The sequence below is a fragment of the Nomascus leucogenys genome, chromosome 22a (genome assembly GCF_006542625.1).
Source record: "Nomascus leucogenys isolate Asia chromosome 22a, Asia_NLE_v1, whole genome shotgun sequence".
NCBI classification, from domain to species: Eukaryota; Metazoa; Chordata; class Mammalia; order Primates; family Hylobatidae; genus Nomascus; species Nomascus leucogenys.
Genome location: NC_044402.1, coordinates 54,638,229 through 54,656,502, shown reverse-complemented (window position 1 = coordinate 54,656,502; position 18,274 = coordinate 54,638,229). Strand labels below are relative to the sequence as shown.

The window sequence follows — 18,274 nt, the reverse complement described above, 5'->3', positions numbered from 1 at the left end:
GGCGGAGTTTGCAGTGAGGCAAGATCGCACCGTTGCACTCCAGCCTGGGGGACAGAGCGAGACTCTGTCTCAAAAAAAAAAAAAAAATTTAATGACTGCCCTGCTGGATTTAGGACTTGTGTGGGGTGTCTTGACCCTTTCTTTTGGTAAATTTCTCTCTTTGGGAATAAGAATGCTTACCCAATGCCTGTACTACCGTTGTATCTGGGAAATAAATAACTTGTCTTTGACAAACTCCTGACCTCAGGTGATCTGCCTGTCTAGGCCTCCCAAAGTGCTGGGATTACAGGCATGAGCCACCGTGCCCAGCCGGTGCCAGCTACTCAGGAGGCTGAGGCAGGAGAATCGCTTGAACCTGGGAGGCAGAGGTTGCAGTGAGCCAAGATCATGCCATTGCACTCCAGCCTGGGCAACAAGAGTGAAACTCAGTCTCAAAAAAAAGATCTTGCTCTGTTGTCCAGGCCTGAGTGTAGTGGCAGGATTATAGCTCACTGCAGCCTTGGACTCCTGGGCACAAGTGATCCTCCCACCTCAGCCTCCCGAGTCACTAGGATTAGTCACGTGCCACCGTGCCCAGCAGGGTTTTTCATCAACTGCTGGTTGATCATTGCTTGAAGGCTGCTTCTGGGGCCTTAACTCCCTGGCACCTCCAGCCTGCCCTGTGGCCATGACCAGCCAACCTCCCACAGCCAGAAAAAAGACCTTCGGGCAGAGAGTTGCCAAAGAGCTCAGTAAACAGGCTTCATAGGTGCAGAGGAAAGCTGAGGGATGCAGGCAGGGCATCCAGGGCAACTGCGGCAGCTATCTCCCAGCTGTCATCTATCTTCGTGTTCATGTAAGCATGTATGTGTGTATTTGGACCAAGTTTCACAGTCACAAGGAATGTTCAAGTGGTAAAAAGGCAGACAGGGTGCCGGGCGTGGTGGCTCACGCCTGTAATCCCAGCACTTTGGGAGGCCGAAGCAGGTGGATCATGAGGTCAAGAGATTGAGACCATCCTGGCCAACATGGTGAAACCCTGTCTCTACTAAAAATACGAAAATAAGCTGGGAGTGATGGCACGCGCCTGTAGTCCCAGGTACTCAGGAGGCTGAGGCAGGAGAATCACTTGAAGCTGGGAGGCGGAGGTTGCGGTGAGCCAAGATCGCGCCACTGCACTCCTGCCTGGCAACACAGAAAGACTTCGTCTTAAACAACAACAACAAAAAGGCAGACAGGCTGGGAGTGGTGGTTCACGCCTCTAATCTCAGCACTTTGGGAGGCCGACGCGGGCAGGTCACCAGGCAGGAGATCAAGACCATTCTGGCTAACACGGTGAAACCCCGTCTCTACTAAAAATACAAAAAAATTAGCCAGGCCTGGTGGCGGGCGCCTGTAGTATCAGCTACTCGGGAGGCTGAGGCAGGAGAATGGCGTGAACCCAGGTGGCGGAGCTTGCAGTGAGCTGAGATCAGATCATGCCACTGCACTCCAGCCTGGACAACAGAGCTAGACTCCATCTCAAAAAAAAAGTAGACAGAAAAACATCTCCTCCCTCCATCAGCCCCAGACATTCCCTTCCCTCTAGAGGCAGCCCTTTTCCCAGCCTCCCTCCCACATGCCCTTCTCTTGCCAGTCAGTCTTTCTAGTGTTTACTCCAGCCCCAGCCACATCTAAGGCCTCAGTTCCCTGAGGCCCGGATCCTTGGTGACGGCTCATCCTGTCTTCATCCGGCTCTCACCCTGCTCAGCCAGTAGGCCAAGGATAGGATCTCAGGCCTTGGAGACGTGGGGTGCCAGAGGCTGAGGGCAGGGCCTGGCTAACGGCCAGCATGGGCACAAAGGCAAACATCAGGGACATATTGGTCCTGGCCAAACAGTAGGGACTGGGGTGGGACGTGCTGCTAGCAGCTCATCTGTCAGGTGCGTGGCTGCTCACTGCCACCAGGGTTGGCCAAGTGCTTTCTGTTTACCCCCTGGGGGCTGGAGGAATGATGGGCAGCCTGCCTCACTCCCTCATTGTATTTTCAGAGCCCAGTGAGCCATGGCCCAGCTTTGGGTCCAGTCCAGCAAGGGTTTAGCCTAGGAGCCATGGTAGGCAGGGACTAAGGAATGAACCGGGAAGGGCTTTGAGGCAATGTTCTGCTTACTACAGTCGGCCCTCTGTATCTGTGGCTCCACATCCACAGATGTAAACAACTTCCGTTTGAAAATATCTGGGGAAAAAAAAAAAAAAAAACACACAAATTTTAAAACAGTACAGTATAACAACCATTTACATAGCATTTAAATTGTATTCAGGGCCGGGCACGGTGACTCACACCTGTAATCCTAGCACTTTGGGAGGCTGAGGCAGGTGGATCACCTGAGGTCAGGAGTTCCAGACCAGCCTGAGCAAAGCCCCGTCTCTACTAAAAAAAAACAAAAATTAGCCAGGTGTGGTGGCAGGTGCCTATAATCCCAGCTACTCAGGAGGCTGAGGCAGGAGAATTGCTTGAACCCAGGGGGCGGAGGTTGCAGTGAGCCAAGACTGTGCCACTGCACTCCAGCCTACCAGCCTAGGCGACAGACTGAGACTCTGTATCCAAAAAAAAAAAAAAAAAAAAAGGCCTGTTGGGGTGAGGGGGGCTGGAAACCTACACCTGGTCTCTCAGGTTCAAAAGAAGCTGAGCTGCAGCCAATCATAGAAACCCAGCTAGGGCAGGGACTGTTCACAGCTGTACTCCCAACAGCCTCTCAATAGAGATTTGTTGGCCAGGTGCAGTGGCTCATGCCTGTAATCCCAGCACTTTGGGAGGCAGAGGCAGGTGGACCACCTGAGGTTGGGAGTTCAAGACCAGCCTGACCAACATGGAGAAAACCCATCTCTACTAAAAATACAAAATCAGCCAGGCATGGTGGTGCATGCCTGTAATCCCAGCTACTCAGGAGACTGAGGCAGGAGAATTGCTTGAACCCAGGAGGGAGAGGTTGTGGTGAGGCGAGATTGCACCATTGAACTCCATTCTGGGCAACAAGAGCAAAACTCCATCTCAATAAATAAATAAAAATACAAAAAATTAGCCCGGCATGATGGGGGGCGCCTGTAATCCCAGCTACTCAGGAGGCTGAGGCAGGAGAATAGCTTGAACCCAGGAGGCAGAGGTTGCAGTCAGCCAAGGTCGCTCCATTGCACTCCAGGCTGGGCGACAAGAGTGAAACTCTGTCTCAAAAAAAAAAAAATTAAAATAGAGATTTGTTGACTGAATGAGGAGTGGGGCATGTTGGAGAGGAGTAGGGATCTGCCCTGGCCCCTGCCCCTTGCTCCTCTCTGCCTTGCCTCCACCCAGGGTAGCTGCCAAGGTGGCAAATGCCCAGCCCCTTGCCCACTCCAGGGGCCCACCCAGGCCCTTGGGCACTTCCTGAGTAGCAGGACACGTCCTGCCCTTCGTGCCCATGAAAGGAGGCAGCTTATCAGAGGGGAAAGGACACTCTGTTCAGGCCTGGCCATTTGCCTGGGCTGGAAGAGCCATGTCTAGGAGCTGGTAAGCAGAGCAGACCTGGCTGGAAGGGCCTGGGGAAAGCAGACGATTGAGGCTCCGTGCCCCAGGCCAGGCCAGGACCCTAGCCTCTCTCAGGGTCCACTCAGCCCCTGCACTCCTTTGTACCATCCTATCTTCTCTCCATTCTCTTCCTACTTCTCTGACTCCTAGTAGAGTTTTTCACTCACTCCATTCATTCAAGCACTATTTAAGGAATATTTTATGTTTGACTTTTGTTTGAGACAGGGTCTTGGTATGTTGCCCAGGCTGGTCTTGCTCAAGTGATCCTCTGGCCTCAGCCTCCCAAACAGCTGGGACTACATATGCGAGCTACCATGCCTGGCTCTATTTAAGGAAAACTTTATAAAGGCTAGGCAGCCGGGCTCACAGCAGCAAACAAAACAGGCAACAATACCTGCCCTCATGAAACTTACATTCCAGTTAAGAGAGACAGACAATAAGCACATAAATAAATTAAATATATAATATGTTAGATGATGAAAGTGATCTGAGGAAAGATAAAGCAGGGCAAAATGGGCTGGACACGGTAGCTCATGCTGTAATCCCAGCACTTTAGGGGACTGAGGCAGGCAGATCACTTGAGGCCAGGCGTTCAAGACCAGTCTGGCCAGCATGGAGACCAGCCTGACCAATGTGGCAAAATGCTGTCTCTACTAAAAATACAAAAATTAGCTGTTGAAAAATAAAAAAATCACCTCATTGCCCCTAGGCTGGTCTCAAACTCCTGGGCTCAAGCGATCCACTCACCTTGGCCTCCCAAAGTGCTGGGACTGATTGTAAGTGTGAGCCACGGCACCCATTGCCTTATTTATTTATTTTTTTAAAATATTATGTGGTTTAGAAATACCCCCTTAGAAAGTGACAGCTGAGCAGAGGCCTCAGGAAGTGAGGTAGTGAATCACACAGACTCCCAGAGGTAGGGCCTCCAAGGCAGAGGGAACAGCAAGGGCAAAGGCCCTGAGGCAGGGTAAGCTGGGTGTGGGCAAGGAACAGCAAAGAACCCAGAGTGCGTCTGGGCACAGTGGCTCACACCTGTAATTCCAGCATTTTGGGAGGCTGAGGCGGGTGGATCATCTGAGGTTAGGAGTTCGAGACCAGCCTGGCCAATATGGTGAAATCCCATCTCTACTAAAAATACAAAAATTAGCCAAGCATGGTGGCACATGCCTGTAATCCCAGCTACTTGGGAGGCTGAGGCAGGAGAATTGCTTGAACCCAGGAGGCGGAGGCAGAACCCAGGAGCTGAGATTGTGCCACTGCACTCCAGCCTGGGCAACAGAGCAAGTGAGACTCCATCTCAAAAAAAACAAAAAAAAAGAACCCAGGGTGGACAGAGCACATAGAACAAGAAGGAGAGCAATAGGAGATGGGGTCGTAGACGTAGGGAGAGCCAGATGCCAGGGGCCTTGTCAGCCCTTGAAGGACTGGGGCGACGTGGAGTCAGTGCAGGAGTCTGGACAGAGGCCTGATGCTTTAGAATCACAGTAGTTCAGGGACATAGTGCTTACTATGTGTCAGTCTCCTTCCTAGGCACTGAACATGCATTCAACCACTTAATCCTCCCAATACCTTTATTAAAGATGAGGAAAGCCCGGTGCGGTGGCTCACGCCTGTAATCCCAGCACTTTGGAAGGCCGAGGTGGGCGGATCACCTGAGGTTGGAAGTTCGAGACCAGCCTGACCAACATGAAGAAACCCCATCTCTACTAAAAAAAAATACAAAATTAGCCAGGCATGGTGGTGCATGCCTGTAGTCCCAGCTACTCGGGAGGCTGAGGCAGGAGAATTGCTTGAACTCGGGAGGCAGAGGCTGCAGTGAGCTGAGATCACACCATTGCACTCCAGCCTGGGCAACAATAGCGAAACTCTGTCTCAAAAAAATAAAAAAATAAATAAATAATAAAAAAAGTAAAGGTGAGGAAACCGGCTGGGCGCAGTGGCTCACACCTATAATCCCAGCACTTTGGGAGGCCGAGGCAGGCAGATCACCTGAGGTCAGGAGTTAGAGACCAGCCTGACCAACATGGAGAAACCCCATCTCTACTGAAAATACAAAACTAGCTGGTTGTGGCGGTGCATGCCTGTAATCCCAGCTACTTGAGAGGCTGAGGCAGGAGAATTGCTGCAACCTGGGAGGCGGAGGTTGCGGTGAGCTGAGATCACACCATTGCACTCCAGCCTGGGCAACAAGAGCGAAACTCCGTCTCAGAAAAAACAAAAACAAAAACAAACAAACAAACAAAACCCCCCAAAAATGACGAGGAAACTGATGTGCAAAGAGGCTGAGTTGTTACAGGGTTGTTACATGGCTAAAATACAGAAGAGCCAGGCCTCAGCGTGGCTCCGAGAGTTCAGGCTGAGATGCGCTCCATTTCCCTCCATCCAGCAGGCAATTCTCTGGGTTTTCCTCTAGGGCAGGGTTTCTCACCCTCAGTGCTGTTGACACTTTATGCCAGATCATTCCTTGTCATGGGGGGCTGTCCAATGCTAAATGTTTCGAGGGGCAGGGGTAAAATTGTCCCCAGTTGAGAACCACTTCTTTGTTTTCCTGTCCACTCCACCTGCCACTGTCCCAGCTCAGGTCCACTCCTCTCTCACTGTGACCATTGTGAAGGCCTCCACATTAGCCCCTGCCCCCTCGCTGTACATCTTACCAGGCCACTCTCCCAGGTCTCCAGCCCTCACTCCCATTGCCCTGAGGATGAATGCCAAGCTGCTTAAGTTGGCTTGTAAGGCCCTATGTAATCCAGCCCCTGCCTGCTTCTCCAGCTCTCATCCACCCCTATTCGCAAGCGTCCTTCTGCAAGCCACCCTCTGCTCATTCAGTCTAGTGCCATATATTGAACCTGACACCATGCTGGACACTGCAGACAATGGAAACAAAGCTCCCCCGAAACCCCTGCCCGCACCCCCAGGGCCTGCCTTCATGCTGTGTTTGTCTCCCGTGGGGAGAGCAAGTAAAGAAATGCAGTGAATCCTATTAGCCCTAAAACCGGGGAGCTGTGAGGAAACCAGGGCTGGAGTAGGTGCCATGGCTGAGCTGTACAGGATGGGTAGGGGTTATAGAGGGGGAGAGAGGAAGAGAGCCAACAACACCCTGGCAGTGGTGAGGCAGATGCAGTGAGAGGACAGAAGGCTAGGGCAGTGATTTAGGGCTCCAGCAAAGGCAGTGAGAGTGGGGGTGTTGAGTGGGACAGATGGCGGAGAGAAAATAAGCTAAACATAAATGGGTGGGCTGGGTGTGGTGGCTCACGCCCATAAACCTAACACTGTGGGAGGCCAAGGAGGGCAGATCACCTGAGGTCAGGAGTTCGAGACTAGCCTGGCCAACATGGTGAAACTCCATCTCTACTAAAAATACAAAAATTAGCCAGGCGCACTAACACGGTGAAACCCCATCTCTACTAAAAATACAAAAAATCAGCCAGGCATGGTGGCGGGCGCCTGTAGTCCCAGCTACTTGGGAGGCTGAGGCAGGAGAATGGCGTGAACCTGGGAGGGGGAGCCTGCAGTGAGCCGAGATCGCGCCACTGCACTCCAGCCTGGGCGACAGAGCGGGACTCCATCTCATGAAATGAAATGAAAATAAAATAAAATAAAATAAAAGGGTGGACTAAACAAGGAGGCCCAGGACAATAGAGGAGTCCAAATGGTTCCTACTTGGTCAGGAAGGTGGACAGTGGGGTCATGGGGCAGACTGGACACTTCCTAATCACAGACTGTTCGCCTGCAGGCATGCCCTCCCCTTATTTCACCTGTCAACTTCCTCCTCCTGATACAAGCCCAAATCATAAATGGTGCCTTCTCCTGGAAGCCTTCTGGATTCCTCCCTGCTGGCATTGCTTGCTTCCTTCTCTGCAGTCTCCAAACTGTACTACAGCAACATCATCATCTGGTTCTTTTTTTTTTTAATATATTAATAGGGAAGAAGTTTATTGTAACTTCACAAAACTTTGAGAATATATGCTATTTTAGATATCCCCTTTCCAAACTGACATCAATAAAAAGTAGTTCTGACATTTGCATGGCTGCCCAGCATCAGAGCACTAGAGCAAAGTGGAAAAATACATAAAGACAAGCATCCAACAAGCAAGTAGGTAAAATTAAGACACAGGGTGATTTCTGTAAATAATAGACATCTGGTTCTTAACTGCGCGTGTCTGTTCTGGCCCTCCCACCACTGACCGTGAGTTTCTGGAGGCCAGGGAGCTGCCTTCAGCACAGGAGACCCCGCGCTCCGCCGCCGGTCGACCCCTGAGGGCGAGGCCAGAAGGAACGGAAATGTGGCACGGTTCGGCAGTTCTCAGATGCGAGCGCCTGCCCGGGTACGCAAGCTCCGCTGGAGCCTGGGGTGGCCGGGCAGTCGTGGCCCAGACGTGTTTGCTGAGCTTCGGGGCACACAGGCACTGCGGTGCCAACCTCTTGGTTCCGCCCTCCCCCCGCAGGCGCCCACGCGTGACCTCGGCCGCCCACAGGCCTTCGACTCTTCCCGGACTCCAGGTCCCAGGCCGCCCCGCTGCACCCTGCGGATGATGGAGACGAAGTCCCCCACAAGCCCCTCATGTGGGGCAAGGGGGAAGGTACCACCTGGGGCGGGGCCTGGCTCCCCACTGAGCAGAGGTGCTGGCCAAGGCGCTCCCCCTAGTGGTAAGTACCCTCTTGGTTCCCCCTCATACCCTCTGCAGTAAGTCACAGCCAGTCGACCCCGCCCCACGTCTGCGGCAGCCTCGGAACCTGCCACCCTGTTTCAGGCCCCGCCCCCTACAGCCTTCCCTCCTCGGCAGCCCAGGGAGCTTTAAAAATGCAAACCACATCGCATCACTCCACACTGGATCCGAGAAACCCAAGCCTGGTGCGGTGGCGCGCGCCTGCAGTCCTCGCTGAGGCGGGAGGATCGCCTGAGCCCAGGAGTGGAGGTTGCAGTGAGCTGTCACCGCGCCACTGCACTCCAGCCTGAGCGACAGAGAAAAAAAGAGAAAGAAACAAACCCCCAAACCTCTGATCAGCAAAGCACATCTCCACATTTCCTTTCTGACCTCACCTCCTGTCCCACCCCCTCCCACTTATGCCTTTCCAGCTCCAGGGATCCCTTTCCTCAAACCCACCATGCCTGCTCCTGCCTCAGGGCAACGCACTTGCTGTGCCCGCGGCTGCCCTTCCCCCAGATGGCTCCCTCCCTGGCTTCCGGCACACGACCTCCTCAGCAAGGCCTCCCCATCCCTCTGTGATATCCCCCCAACTATCCAGTCTCAGCTTTCTTCATAGCACCTCTCACCCTGAAGTATCTGTTATCTCACTAGCAATAATGTAAGTCCCCCAAAGTGGAGTTGTGTATGTCTTGCTCATTGCTCTATTCCCCAGTGCCTAGAACAGGACTAGGATGTAGTAGATGCTTCATAAAAATGGTTCCATGGATTCTTATTTTTTAGACGGGGTTTCACTCTTGTCGCCCAGGTTGGAGTGCAATGGCGCGATCTCGGCTCACTGCAACCTCCGCCTCCCGGGTTCAAGTGATTCTCCTGCCTCAGCCTCCTGAGTAGCTGGGATTACAGGTGCCCGCCACCATGCCCAGTTAATTTATTTGTATTTTTAGTAGAGATGGGGTTTCATCATTTTGACCAGGTGGGTCTCGAACTCCTGACCTCAGGTGATCCACCTGCCATGGCCTCCAAAGTGCTGGGATTGCAGGCGTGAGCCACTGTGCCCGGCCCCACGGATTCTTTGAGAATCTTCTGTGAGCCAAGCAGCTCTTCATTCAGCTCACATGAGAAGCCTATGATTCACCCATTGCACAGATGTGGAGACTGAGATTCAGAGAGATATGAGACTTGTTTGCCTTCATATGATATGAAGCTTGCTGCAGTGGGAGCCGGGTTTCAACCCAGCTGAGTCTCTCCCCTCTGCCTCTCTGCTTTCCAGCTCATCTCCCAGTTGAGAAGGGGAGCAAAATCTCCAGTTTTGCCCTCCCTTCACCCTAGTGTAGGCGAGGCTGACCCCCAGTTACCCCAGGCAGGTCCTGAGGCACCATCTCCCTGGGAGGTCTTGACCAGGGGGCCACAGGAGGGGGATCATACAGTCTCCTGAGGTGGACAGGCCCATCTTTGGCCCTGCCCACATTTTCCTGGGACCACCCACTCTGACCCCCAGCTCCTAAATGACCCAACCCACTGCCTTCCTTTCAGCCACCACTGAGTCCCTAAACTCTCTCAGAATGGACCTGGGTGCCTCTTTGCTTTGCTTTTGCCTTCATCCCACCTGAGATACAGTGAGAGAGACAGAGACACTGGGAGACAGGGGGAGACAGGGACAGAGACAGAAACACACACACAGAGACACACTTATATACCAACAGAGAGAGACCAGGAGAGTGACAGAGACATGGCAAGTCCCTTCGCAATGCTCCAAACCTCATGGACCTAATCAGGACCACTGCCAGCCCATTGTCTCTTTTGAGCAAGTTAGGAAAGGTACCCTCCAGGGGGATGCTACCCCTCCCAGGGCCTGGTGAGTGAGTGTGATGGGCTGGGCTTCAGTCCTGCCGGCCCTTAGGCCGAGTGAGTGAGCTGCTGCAGGAGGGTCCGTGGAAGCTGTCCCCAGATGTCTCTCTGCAAGGGGGAGAAGGCAATGCTGCAATGCTCCCCAGTCCTCGGGCCCACCCCACAGGCCTGCCCTTGCAGTGTTCTCTGAGGCCTTTCAGGATCCCCAGTCCTCAGCCCCACCCCACAGGCCTGCCCTTGCAGTGTTCTCTGAGGCCTTTCAGGAACGCTTGGGCTCTCACCATTCTGGCCTTGACCGGAGTCCAGCCCTCTGCACTCACCCACGGGGCCTTCCCCGACAGCAGGTCCTTGGGTCACCTCTGCCTTCACCACCCAGAAATGTCAAGCCAGGCCCTTCCACAGAAACCAGCCCAGGATGCTGTGTGTCTGGGAAGAGGCCCTCAGGACTACTCCAGCACACAGACCCCCTCCTGCTCCAGGGACAGCGCCAGCACACCACACTTCCCAGCCTCACAGACCCCCGCAGTTCAGAGGAATCCCAGGAGTGGACAAGAAGGTGCCATGGGCCTCACTGGACAGACAGGGAAAATGAGGAACAGAGAGGAAGGGTGACCAGCCCAGGTCCCACACCCCGAACCAAGGTTTCTGCCCCCCTCCGCCCCTCCCCGCTCATCCAGGTGCTCCCAGGGAAGCCCTGCAAGGCCCCACCCTTCCCAACAGAGAACACTCTGGGAGGAAATGATTAACAGGGCAATTAGGGCACAGGTGAATCATCTGGTCACAAGGTCGCCTCCTGGCTGACTCAGGGGGGCAGTCCAGATGGGCCCTTCCACCCGGCCCCAGCTCAGAGTCTGAGTCAAGGACTCCATGGGCTCTGGCCAGGAAATCCAGGAGAAAGCCCTCTGCCCTCTCCAGGCTCCACCCACACCCTGCAGGCCGGGGGACAGAGGCAGGGACTCCCACCTTCACTGGGCTGGCCTGGGCCAGGGCAGGGGACCAGGCTGCTACAGTTTCTGTCTCCCCACGCCAAGTCTGTGGCCACAGGGCCGGCCATCCAACCAACAGCTGTTGTTATCAATCACAGCGATTACTAAGAATAGCCATCACGTTCTGATATTGAAGTTCAGCTCTGCAACAGGCCTCAGGCTAGACATAGTGGGGACCCATGGGGACCATCAGACAAGTGTCCATGGATAGCAGTCATGTTGAAAAGAGTTGGGGACAGTGAGCTCTTTTTCTCATACATCTGCTGAAGGGTCTCAGAGCCTGGACCCAGGCAGAAAGAAGGAACGGGGGACCCCCACAGGGAAGCCAGCAGGACCTTCTGGTGAACAGCACCTCCTGGTGTCCAAACTAGGCCTGGCCCTGCTGCCCATCTCATCTCTGGGAAGCCAGGTGTGTCGGTCTCCGTCCCTGGCCAGTAAGGGCCCATCATTATGCACCCCATCCCAAGCCCACCCTTACTTTTGAGATTAGGCAACACTGGACACCAGGGACCCCTGGCCTACCCAGGCCCGCCCTCCCGAGGCAGATCCCCCATCCCAGGGCCTCTTTCCTGGCTTTGTCCTTGGGCTGGCTAGGCAGGAACTTCCTGCTGGAGAATTCCCGGATCCTCCCTAGGAGGCTGCAGCATGGCCTGGGAACTTAGGGAGGGAGGGAAGTCAGGGACACCCCTCCTAACAGGGGCAGGGCTTGTGGGCAGCAGGGTCCCCTGGCACTCTGGGCCCTGGGTCCTTCCCCAGCCCCAGGTCAGGCCAACCAGACCTCCTGCCCTCTCTGCACAGATGCCCTGCTGCGACCCCTCCACTCTGCAGGAGGGCAGCCCTAGCAGCCCCATGGGCACCGACTGGGGATGAGATCAAGACCTCAGATAGATTGGGCTTGCTCCAGGGTTGAAGATTGGGGGGCGGGGTCCAAAGACAGCCAACAGTGAGGCCAAAGTCAAGCAGATTTTTATTAATAACATCACAGGCCCGAGTTGGCTGGGTGGGATAGAATTTGAGGCAGGCCCATCCTACAGACACATGGACACTGTGACTCAAGACCCGCTGGCCACAGGGGCTCCTTAGATGTACCCTAAGAAGAGAGATACCCCCATGTACTAGCTCCAGGGATCTGGGCAGGGCAGACTCAGGGCCAGCACCGGCTTCACTCCGGATGCCAGTTTCCCATCTCATCCTTCTCCTCAAGAAGCAGGCACTGGGGGGCAGAAATGGGTGAAGGAAGATGCCTCAGTCTTCTCTGCACCTCATAACCTTCCCCCTGCCCCCCAGAGACAAGCACCCGAGGACACCTTTCCCCCACCTCCCCTCGGCTGGCACAGCTCCACCAACCCTGAGCCACCTCCCTGCCACAAAATGGAGAATCCCTTCTCCCTCCAACTTGGGGGTTCCTTGGAAGCCCCAGGAGTCAGCACCGCAGCCAGTCTCTCCCCTCCCTCACTTCTGGACACCACCCCAAGGGGGGTCTGCGGCCTCTCCTCAAGCCCAAGGTGGTGCTGCTGCTTCCTCTGTGCCCCTCCGTAGGTCCCCAGCATTCCCCAAAGGCTGGGGGTAGCCTCCTTCCACCTCAGCGCAGTGTCCCTGAGGGCAGTAAGGGGAGATGGGAATGGTGATGAGGACAGGACCTTTAAAATGTTGTGCACATGTACCCTAGAACTTAAAGTATAATAATGAGAAAAAAAAAAAGAAGGCAATGAACCTAAATAATAAAGATAATACTGAGAAGATAATAAACCTAAGATAATAGAAAAAAAAACCACCCACTGGGGAAAGGTATTCTTCAGGCAGCTCTGTCCCCAAAGTGAGGACTGGGCTGAGCCCTTACTTGCCACCACCCAGAAATGACCCAGGCCTCTCAGCGGTACTCAGGCAACCCCAGGACTGTGACTCCTGGGACAGGGCAGGCTGGCTGGGGAGGGGATGGGAAGAAGAGGGAGGCACCAGAGAGGGCAGATCCCAAGATTCAAACCCTTCGATGTGAAAAGACAAAAGTGAGGGGCTCTGCCAGGTGCTGACAACCTATGTGGCTATGGATGAGGTGACACAGGGGCTTCCTGTGACATGGGCATGCAGGCGGGCTTGGGGCAATCAGAAGGATGCCCGTCAGTGCCCAGCAGGCATGTTTTTCTTTTTGTTTGAGACAGGGTCTCGCTCTGTTGCCCAGGCTGGAGTGCAGTGGCACTCTCAGAGCTCACTGCAGCCTCTACTGCCGGGGCTCAAGTGATCCTCCCACCTCAGTCTCCCAAGTAGCTGGGACCACACATGCACACCACCATGCCTGGTTAATTTTTGTATTTTTTGTAGAGACAAGGTTTCGCCATGTTGCCCAGGCTTTTCTCAAACTCCTGAGATCAAGCAATCCGCCCATCTCAGCCTCCCAAAGTGCTGGGATTATAGGCGTGAGCCACTGCACCCAGCCCCAGGTGGCAAGTCTTTCTGACAGGCAGTGCTCCCAAGTGAATCACACTGTGCTAAGCCCCCGCAAGGGAGTGCCTTTGCAGCTTACAGCTGCACACTCGTCATCTCAGGAGGTCCTTGCAACAGTCCCCTTTCACGGGTAAAGAAACTGAGGCCTCTACTCAACATCACAGAGCAAGCTAATGCCAGACTAAAACCTCTGGCCTCCAAACCCCATGCCCTTTCCTTTTGTAAGCTACATAGACTGTCAGGGCAAATGTCCACTGAATAAAAGCATGAGATGATGAATAGATGGAAATTAACCAAAAAGGTCATTGACACATTTTCAACAGATCCATCAATGTGCACTCAGAGAAGCTGAGACAGGCCTAACCTTTAAAGGTGGATGTCAAGGAAGGGGAGCAGCAGGATGGTACTCGGTCTGACCCAGCGGGGTCGCTCCCCTGAGCCTATGTGTGTTTGGAATGGACGAGAATGGGAGACAGATTAGAAAAACAGCAGCATCATGTGAATTACAGATGCACAGGAAAGCTTACAGCCTGTCTAGACAAATTCACTCATGTTACAGATGAGGAAACTGAGGCTCAGAAAGAGGAAGGGATTTGCCCAAGGCCACATAGCAAATGAATAGCAAAGTTCAGACAAAAAAAATGGACATTGTGACTCTGAGTCAAGTGAGAAACAGAAAGACTGATGGAGAAGAGTGTGTGTGTGTGTGTGTTTATGTGCATGCAGTGTGCGCTCACTCACGGGGCCAGGGTCCTGAATTCAGAAATACTACCACCAAGAAGGCATTATGCCTACCCTACCCAGACAGTGGGGGCTGGAGCCAGGGCCCAGGGCCTGGAAGGGATGGTAAGCCTCCAGCCCCACCTTCTCCAGGATGGAGCTGGTGGTCTGGCATGGGCCAAGCGTACCTGGCCATCCACAGTGCTCACCTCCACCAGGGTGATCTCTGGCCAGGTAAGCAGCTCTCGGCCCTCTTGGCTGCCTAGCTTCCAGAGGTGGGACTCTTGCTGCATTCCCAGAAGCTTCTTCAACTCTGACTCCAGGAAACCTGAGAGCCAGAGAGATGGCAGGGGACAGGGAGATGGCAGGGGACAGGCAGGAGTAGGGTGGAGTAGCCTGCTGGGAACCCAAGGACCCAGAGGTGCAACCGCTCCCTGAGCCTCATCCCAGCTCTGTGTGGTTCCTGCTCACCCTCAGCCACAGCCCTTTCTTCTTCCAGGACATGGAGCCAGCCAGGCACCACCCCTCCTTCGCCCCTGCCTTCCCCAGGAAGCTCACTCTTTGAGGGCCTTCTCCGGCAGCAGCAGCATGAGAGCCTGCATCTTCACCCTCTGGGGACAGCATGTGAGGGGCAGGTATTTGCCCCCACCACCAGCCAACTCAAGAGCCTGGATCTGGAACCCAAAATGCCTGCACTCAAGTCCCAGCTCTGCCCATCACTAGCTGTGTGACATGGGGCAAGTTCTCACCGTGAACTGGAGATGGCAATAGGACCTACCTCAGAGTCGTAATGCAGTATTTTATGAAAAGTGCTTAAAGAGGGTCTGCCCTATTAATGGCTGTGTAAATGTGAACCACGATTTTCATCATATTATGTATGCTATCATCACTAACCCAGCTGCTGTCCATGTCTGGGCTGCCCGGGGCTCTACTGGGAGAGAGGACCCTGTGGGGCTCTGTCACAGCAGTGCATGATGGGAAAACCAGGGATGGAGGCAGCCACTGAAGGCGTTAGAAGCCTCTGGGCTGGGGGAAAGGGTGGTGCTTGAGTAGTACCACCCCCGCAGTCACCACCTCCCAAACCCTGAGGAAGACCCCAGTTACACCTAGTGTGGCCTCCAGCCCAGCCACACGCTGCTCCCCGGTCTCGGGTGGTCATCTTAGGTCCTCTGGTACCATCTGGTGGTACCTGCTGGTATTGCACCCCTGAGCCGCCGGCCTAAGAGAGGCTTCCTGGGCCTGGGGGCACGTGGGAGGGGAGGGGCGGAAGCCCTTACCCACTGTGTCTGTGGATCTGAAAGCCTTGTTCAGTGGCGACTGGAGGGCAACAATGCCTGGGACACAGAGCTTGAATGAGCTGTCCTCTTCCTTCATTTTCTCTTCCTAGCTTTTCTCCTCACTGGGCAAACCTTGGAGAGGAGTCCAGCCAGTCTCTGAGCACGTGAGGAGGCCCAGGACCCCAGGCCTGCAGCCCCACCCCACCCCTAGGCAAGACAGGAAGCAGGAGGGAGCATGTCCCAAAAGGTTAAGAAAGGGGAGTGCGGCCGGGCGCGGTGGCTCACGCCTGTAATCCCAGCACTTTGGGAGGCCGAGGCGGGCGGATCACGAGGTCAGGAGATCGAAGCCATCCTGGCTAAAATGGTGAAACCCCGTCTCTACTAAAAATACAAAAAATTAGCTGGGCGTGGTGGCGGGCGCCTGTAGTCCCAGCTACTCGGGAGGCTGAGGCGGGAGAATGGCGTGAACCCGGGAGGAGGCGGAGCTTCCAGTGAGCCCAGATCACACCACTGCACTCCCACCTGGACTCCGTCTCAAAAAAAAAAAAAAAAAAAGAAAGGGGACTGCTCCTTCTGGGCCCAGGCCACATATTCTGGGGCCCAGCCTGATGTGGGAAAGGCCCCAACCCACGCCTCATGCCCCCATCACCCACAGACCTTGGCCATGGCCGAGTTTTGAAGCTCCTTGTCCAAACTGTGGAAGTGGTTCCAGGGAGTCGCCTCTACCCTGGAAGAGGCCAACACAAGGTCTCCTGTGAATGGGGTGGTGCTCACTGACAGGCTGGCAGCAAGTGGGGTGGTCCAGGCCTCAGAGGGCAAGCACACGGGGGCTGAGTTGTGGGTGGGGTTGCCCTGTTTTCTTTAGCAAATGCCTACTGTGTGCCACACACCACTCTGGGCATTTTACAAAGAGTATCTCAGTTCATCCTTGCAACTTCCTTTAAGGATAGCTACTATTATATTCCCACTTTAAAGACGAGGAAACAGACGCAGAGAGGTTGAGCAAGCTGCCACCTATCGCACGGCTCAGCATGTTAGAACTGGCATTTGAACCCAGGCAGTCCGACTCCAGCAGTCCCTCAAAATGTGTCCCGTGTCCTGCCAGGCCCCACACCCCTAAGAAGTTCTACAAGAAGAGGGTCTGTTTCTGGTGCTTGCCCTATGCCTATGGCCACCACACTCACCTTCAAGCAGACACTCCTCTCTGGTGGAGGCCTCAGGGCTGACCTAACGGGGCCTTGTGGCTCTCTGCAGGTTTTCTTCCTTCAACTGCAGGATCTGGATAAAGTGGCTGCTAATCCCAAAGCACAGTCAGGTGAGGGAGGCAAGTGGGGCTCAAAGATGTGGCAGAGACCCCCTAAACCTCCCCGCAGGGCTCACCCACAGGTCTGCCAGCCCTCTCCAGCCTTCCTCTCCCATCACCCCCTGCTCTGCATCTGGGGTCATCATAGAGGGGGATTATCGCTCTCAAAAGTAGGGTGATGAGGGAGTGGGGGTCAGAGAGAGAGGTGGGTCCCTGTCTCACAGGGGATGGCTGCCAGGCCTGCAGAAGGAGCTGGGAGCAACAGGACCCCCCGCCCCCACGGCCCTGGCACATTCCCTTTCTACTCCCTAGCCTGTCCTCTTTCATATCTGGTATCCCCCATCAACAACCCCTCACTTGTGGGAGGACCCCATCTCTGCCTCCTCCCCAACCCAAACCCCCATCTCCAGCCTCCTCCCCACCAGACGCTTCTGTCCGTTGGCCCCACCCACATCTCCCTGTCCTTCCCCACCAGGTGCCCTGTCCCAGGCCCTTACCCATCCAAGGCCTCCCTCCCCAGACCCTCCCCAGCATGGGTCCCCCATCTCAGGCCCATGCCCTTCCCCCATCTCATGTCCAGGCCTCTTCTCAGTACCTCTGTCCCAGGCCTTGCCCACCTGGGTACCCCCCAATTCCAGCCCCTCACCTGTCTGAGGCCCCTGTTTTCCCAGAGGCGTCCCCTGCTGGCTCCTTCCCCTCCTTCTCAGGCAGGTTGCCCGACACCTCCGGGCTTGCTATGGGCAGAACTAACTTCACCTCTCTGCCCCCAGCTTTCTTGCTCTTGTGGGTGTAGGTCACCATACCCCCCATGCCCAGCTTTGAGGGAGGCTGCCGTGACAGTTTTGAGAAGCCCCTGGGTACGACCACAGAGAAGGCATGGGGCAGCAAGGCAGATGATCCTGGCCCCCTCCTCCCCACACGTCCCGCTCGGCTCATCATCAGGGAAATGGCACCCTGGTAGCGGAACATGGAGGAGCAGCCCGAAATTCATGATCGCGGCTTCGGAGCTGGGGCCTCCATCCTGAGAAGGTCCCCAACTCAGATCCTGTAGCAGCCACCCCAGGACCAACTGCTTAAGAACAGGAGGAGTTTTCAAATTAAAACCTCCAGTTGGAAACTTCCCAGAATTCTGGGAGGCAAAGACTGGGGAGGACAGGGGGTTGGGGGAGATTAGTTGGAGGTAGAGGGGGCAGGGGTTTGAGGAAGCAGGGAAGGAGGTGTGGGGGGCAGGCAGGGGGTTTGGGGGAAAGGGGGTGGAGACTTGGAGGAGAAGATGTGACAGCCCCAGGAAGCTTGGCAGGGAGCAAACAGGGAGAGGCAGGAAGGGAACTGAACCCTGAGGGCAGGGGCTGTTGAGGACTGCACACACCTCTGTCCTTCCTGGGTTTGTTCTGTCCTCAAGAACACTCCCAGCAGCCAGACAGTATCTGTCTTGCCTCAACATCCAGGTTTTATGTGTCCGGGTGGTAGCACAGACCCCACTAAGTCTATTTATTTATTTGTTTTTATTTTTATTTATTTATTTTTTT

General features: G+C 54.8%; 2 protein-coding genes across 2 annotated transcripts; one reads left to right on the top strand and one right to left on the bottom strand.

The window, feature by feature from the left end:
• Nucleotides 1–7,825: 7,825 nt before the first annotated feature.
• LOC100585019 (putative uncharacterized protein encoded by LINC00336) lies at nt 7,826–15,056 on the top strand. Its single transcript, XM_003281546.2, has 2 exons — nt 7,826–8,167; nt 13,323–15,056. Exons 1-2 carry the CDS (start codon nt 7,828–7,830, stop codon nt 13,577–13,579), a joined length of 597 nt encoding a protein of 198 aa, XP_003281594.1. The 5' UTR covers nt 7,826–7,827; the 3' UTR covers nt 13,580–15,056.
• LOC100584476 (putative gametogenetin-binding protein 1) lies at nt 12,166–17,726 on the bottom strand. The gene is made up of 6 exons (XM_003281544.2): nt 17,392–17,726; nt 16,627–16,736; nt 16,100–16,249; nt 15,443–15,574; nt 14,375–14,493; nt 12,166–12,216 (listed from the first exon to the last, which is right to left on the bottom strand). Exons 4-6 carry the CDS (start codon nt 15,537–15,539, stop codon nt 12,166–12,168), a joined length of 267 nt encoding a protein of 88 aa, XP_003281592.1. The 5' UTR covers nt 15,540–15,574; nt 16,100–16,249; nt 16,627–16,736; nt 17,392–17,726.
• Nucleotides 17,727–18,274: the final 548 nt, after the last annotated feature.

Excerpts from the sequence above, each read along its gene's own strand:
- LOC100585019 (XM_003281546.2), top strand. The coding sequence starts at position 7,828 with ATGCGAGCGCCTGCCCGGGTACGCAAGCTCCGCTGGAGCCTGGGGTGG. Across the intron at positions 8,168-13,322 it reads CCAAGGCGCTCCCCCTAGTG|AGACAAGGTTTCGCCATGTT; the intron begins GTAAGTACCCTC and ends TATTTTTTGTAG.
- LOC100584476 (XM_003281544.2), bottom strand. The coding sequence starts at position 15,539 with ATGAAGGAAGAGGACAGCTCATTCAAGCTCTGTGTCCCAGGCATTGTT. Across the intron at positions 14,494-15,442 it reads CAGATCCACAGACACAGTGG|GTTTCCTGGAGTCAGAGTTG; the intron begins GTAAGGGCTTCC and ends TCTGGCTCTCAG. Across the intron at positions 12,217-14,374 it reads CAGAGATCACCCTGGTGGAG|TGCCTGCTTCTTGAGGAGAA; the intron begins GTGAGCACTGTG and ends TCTGCCCCCCAG.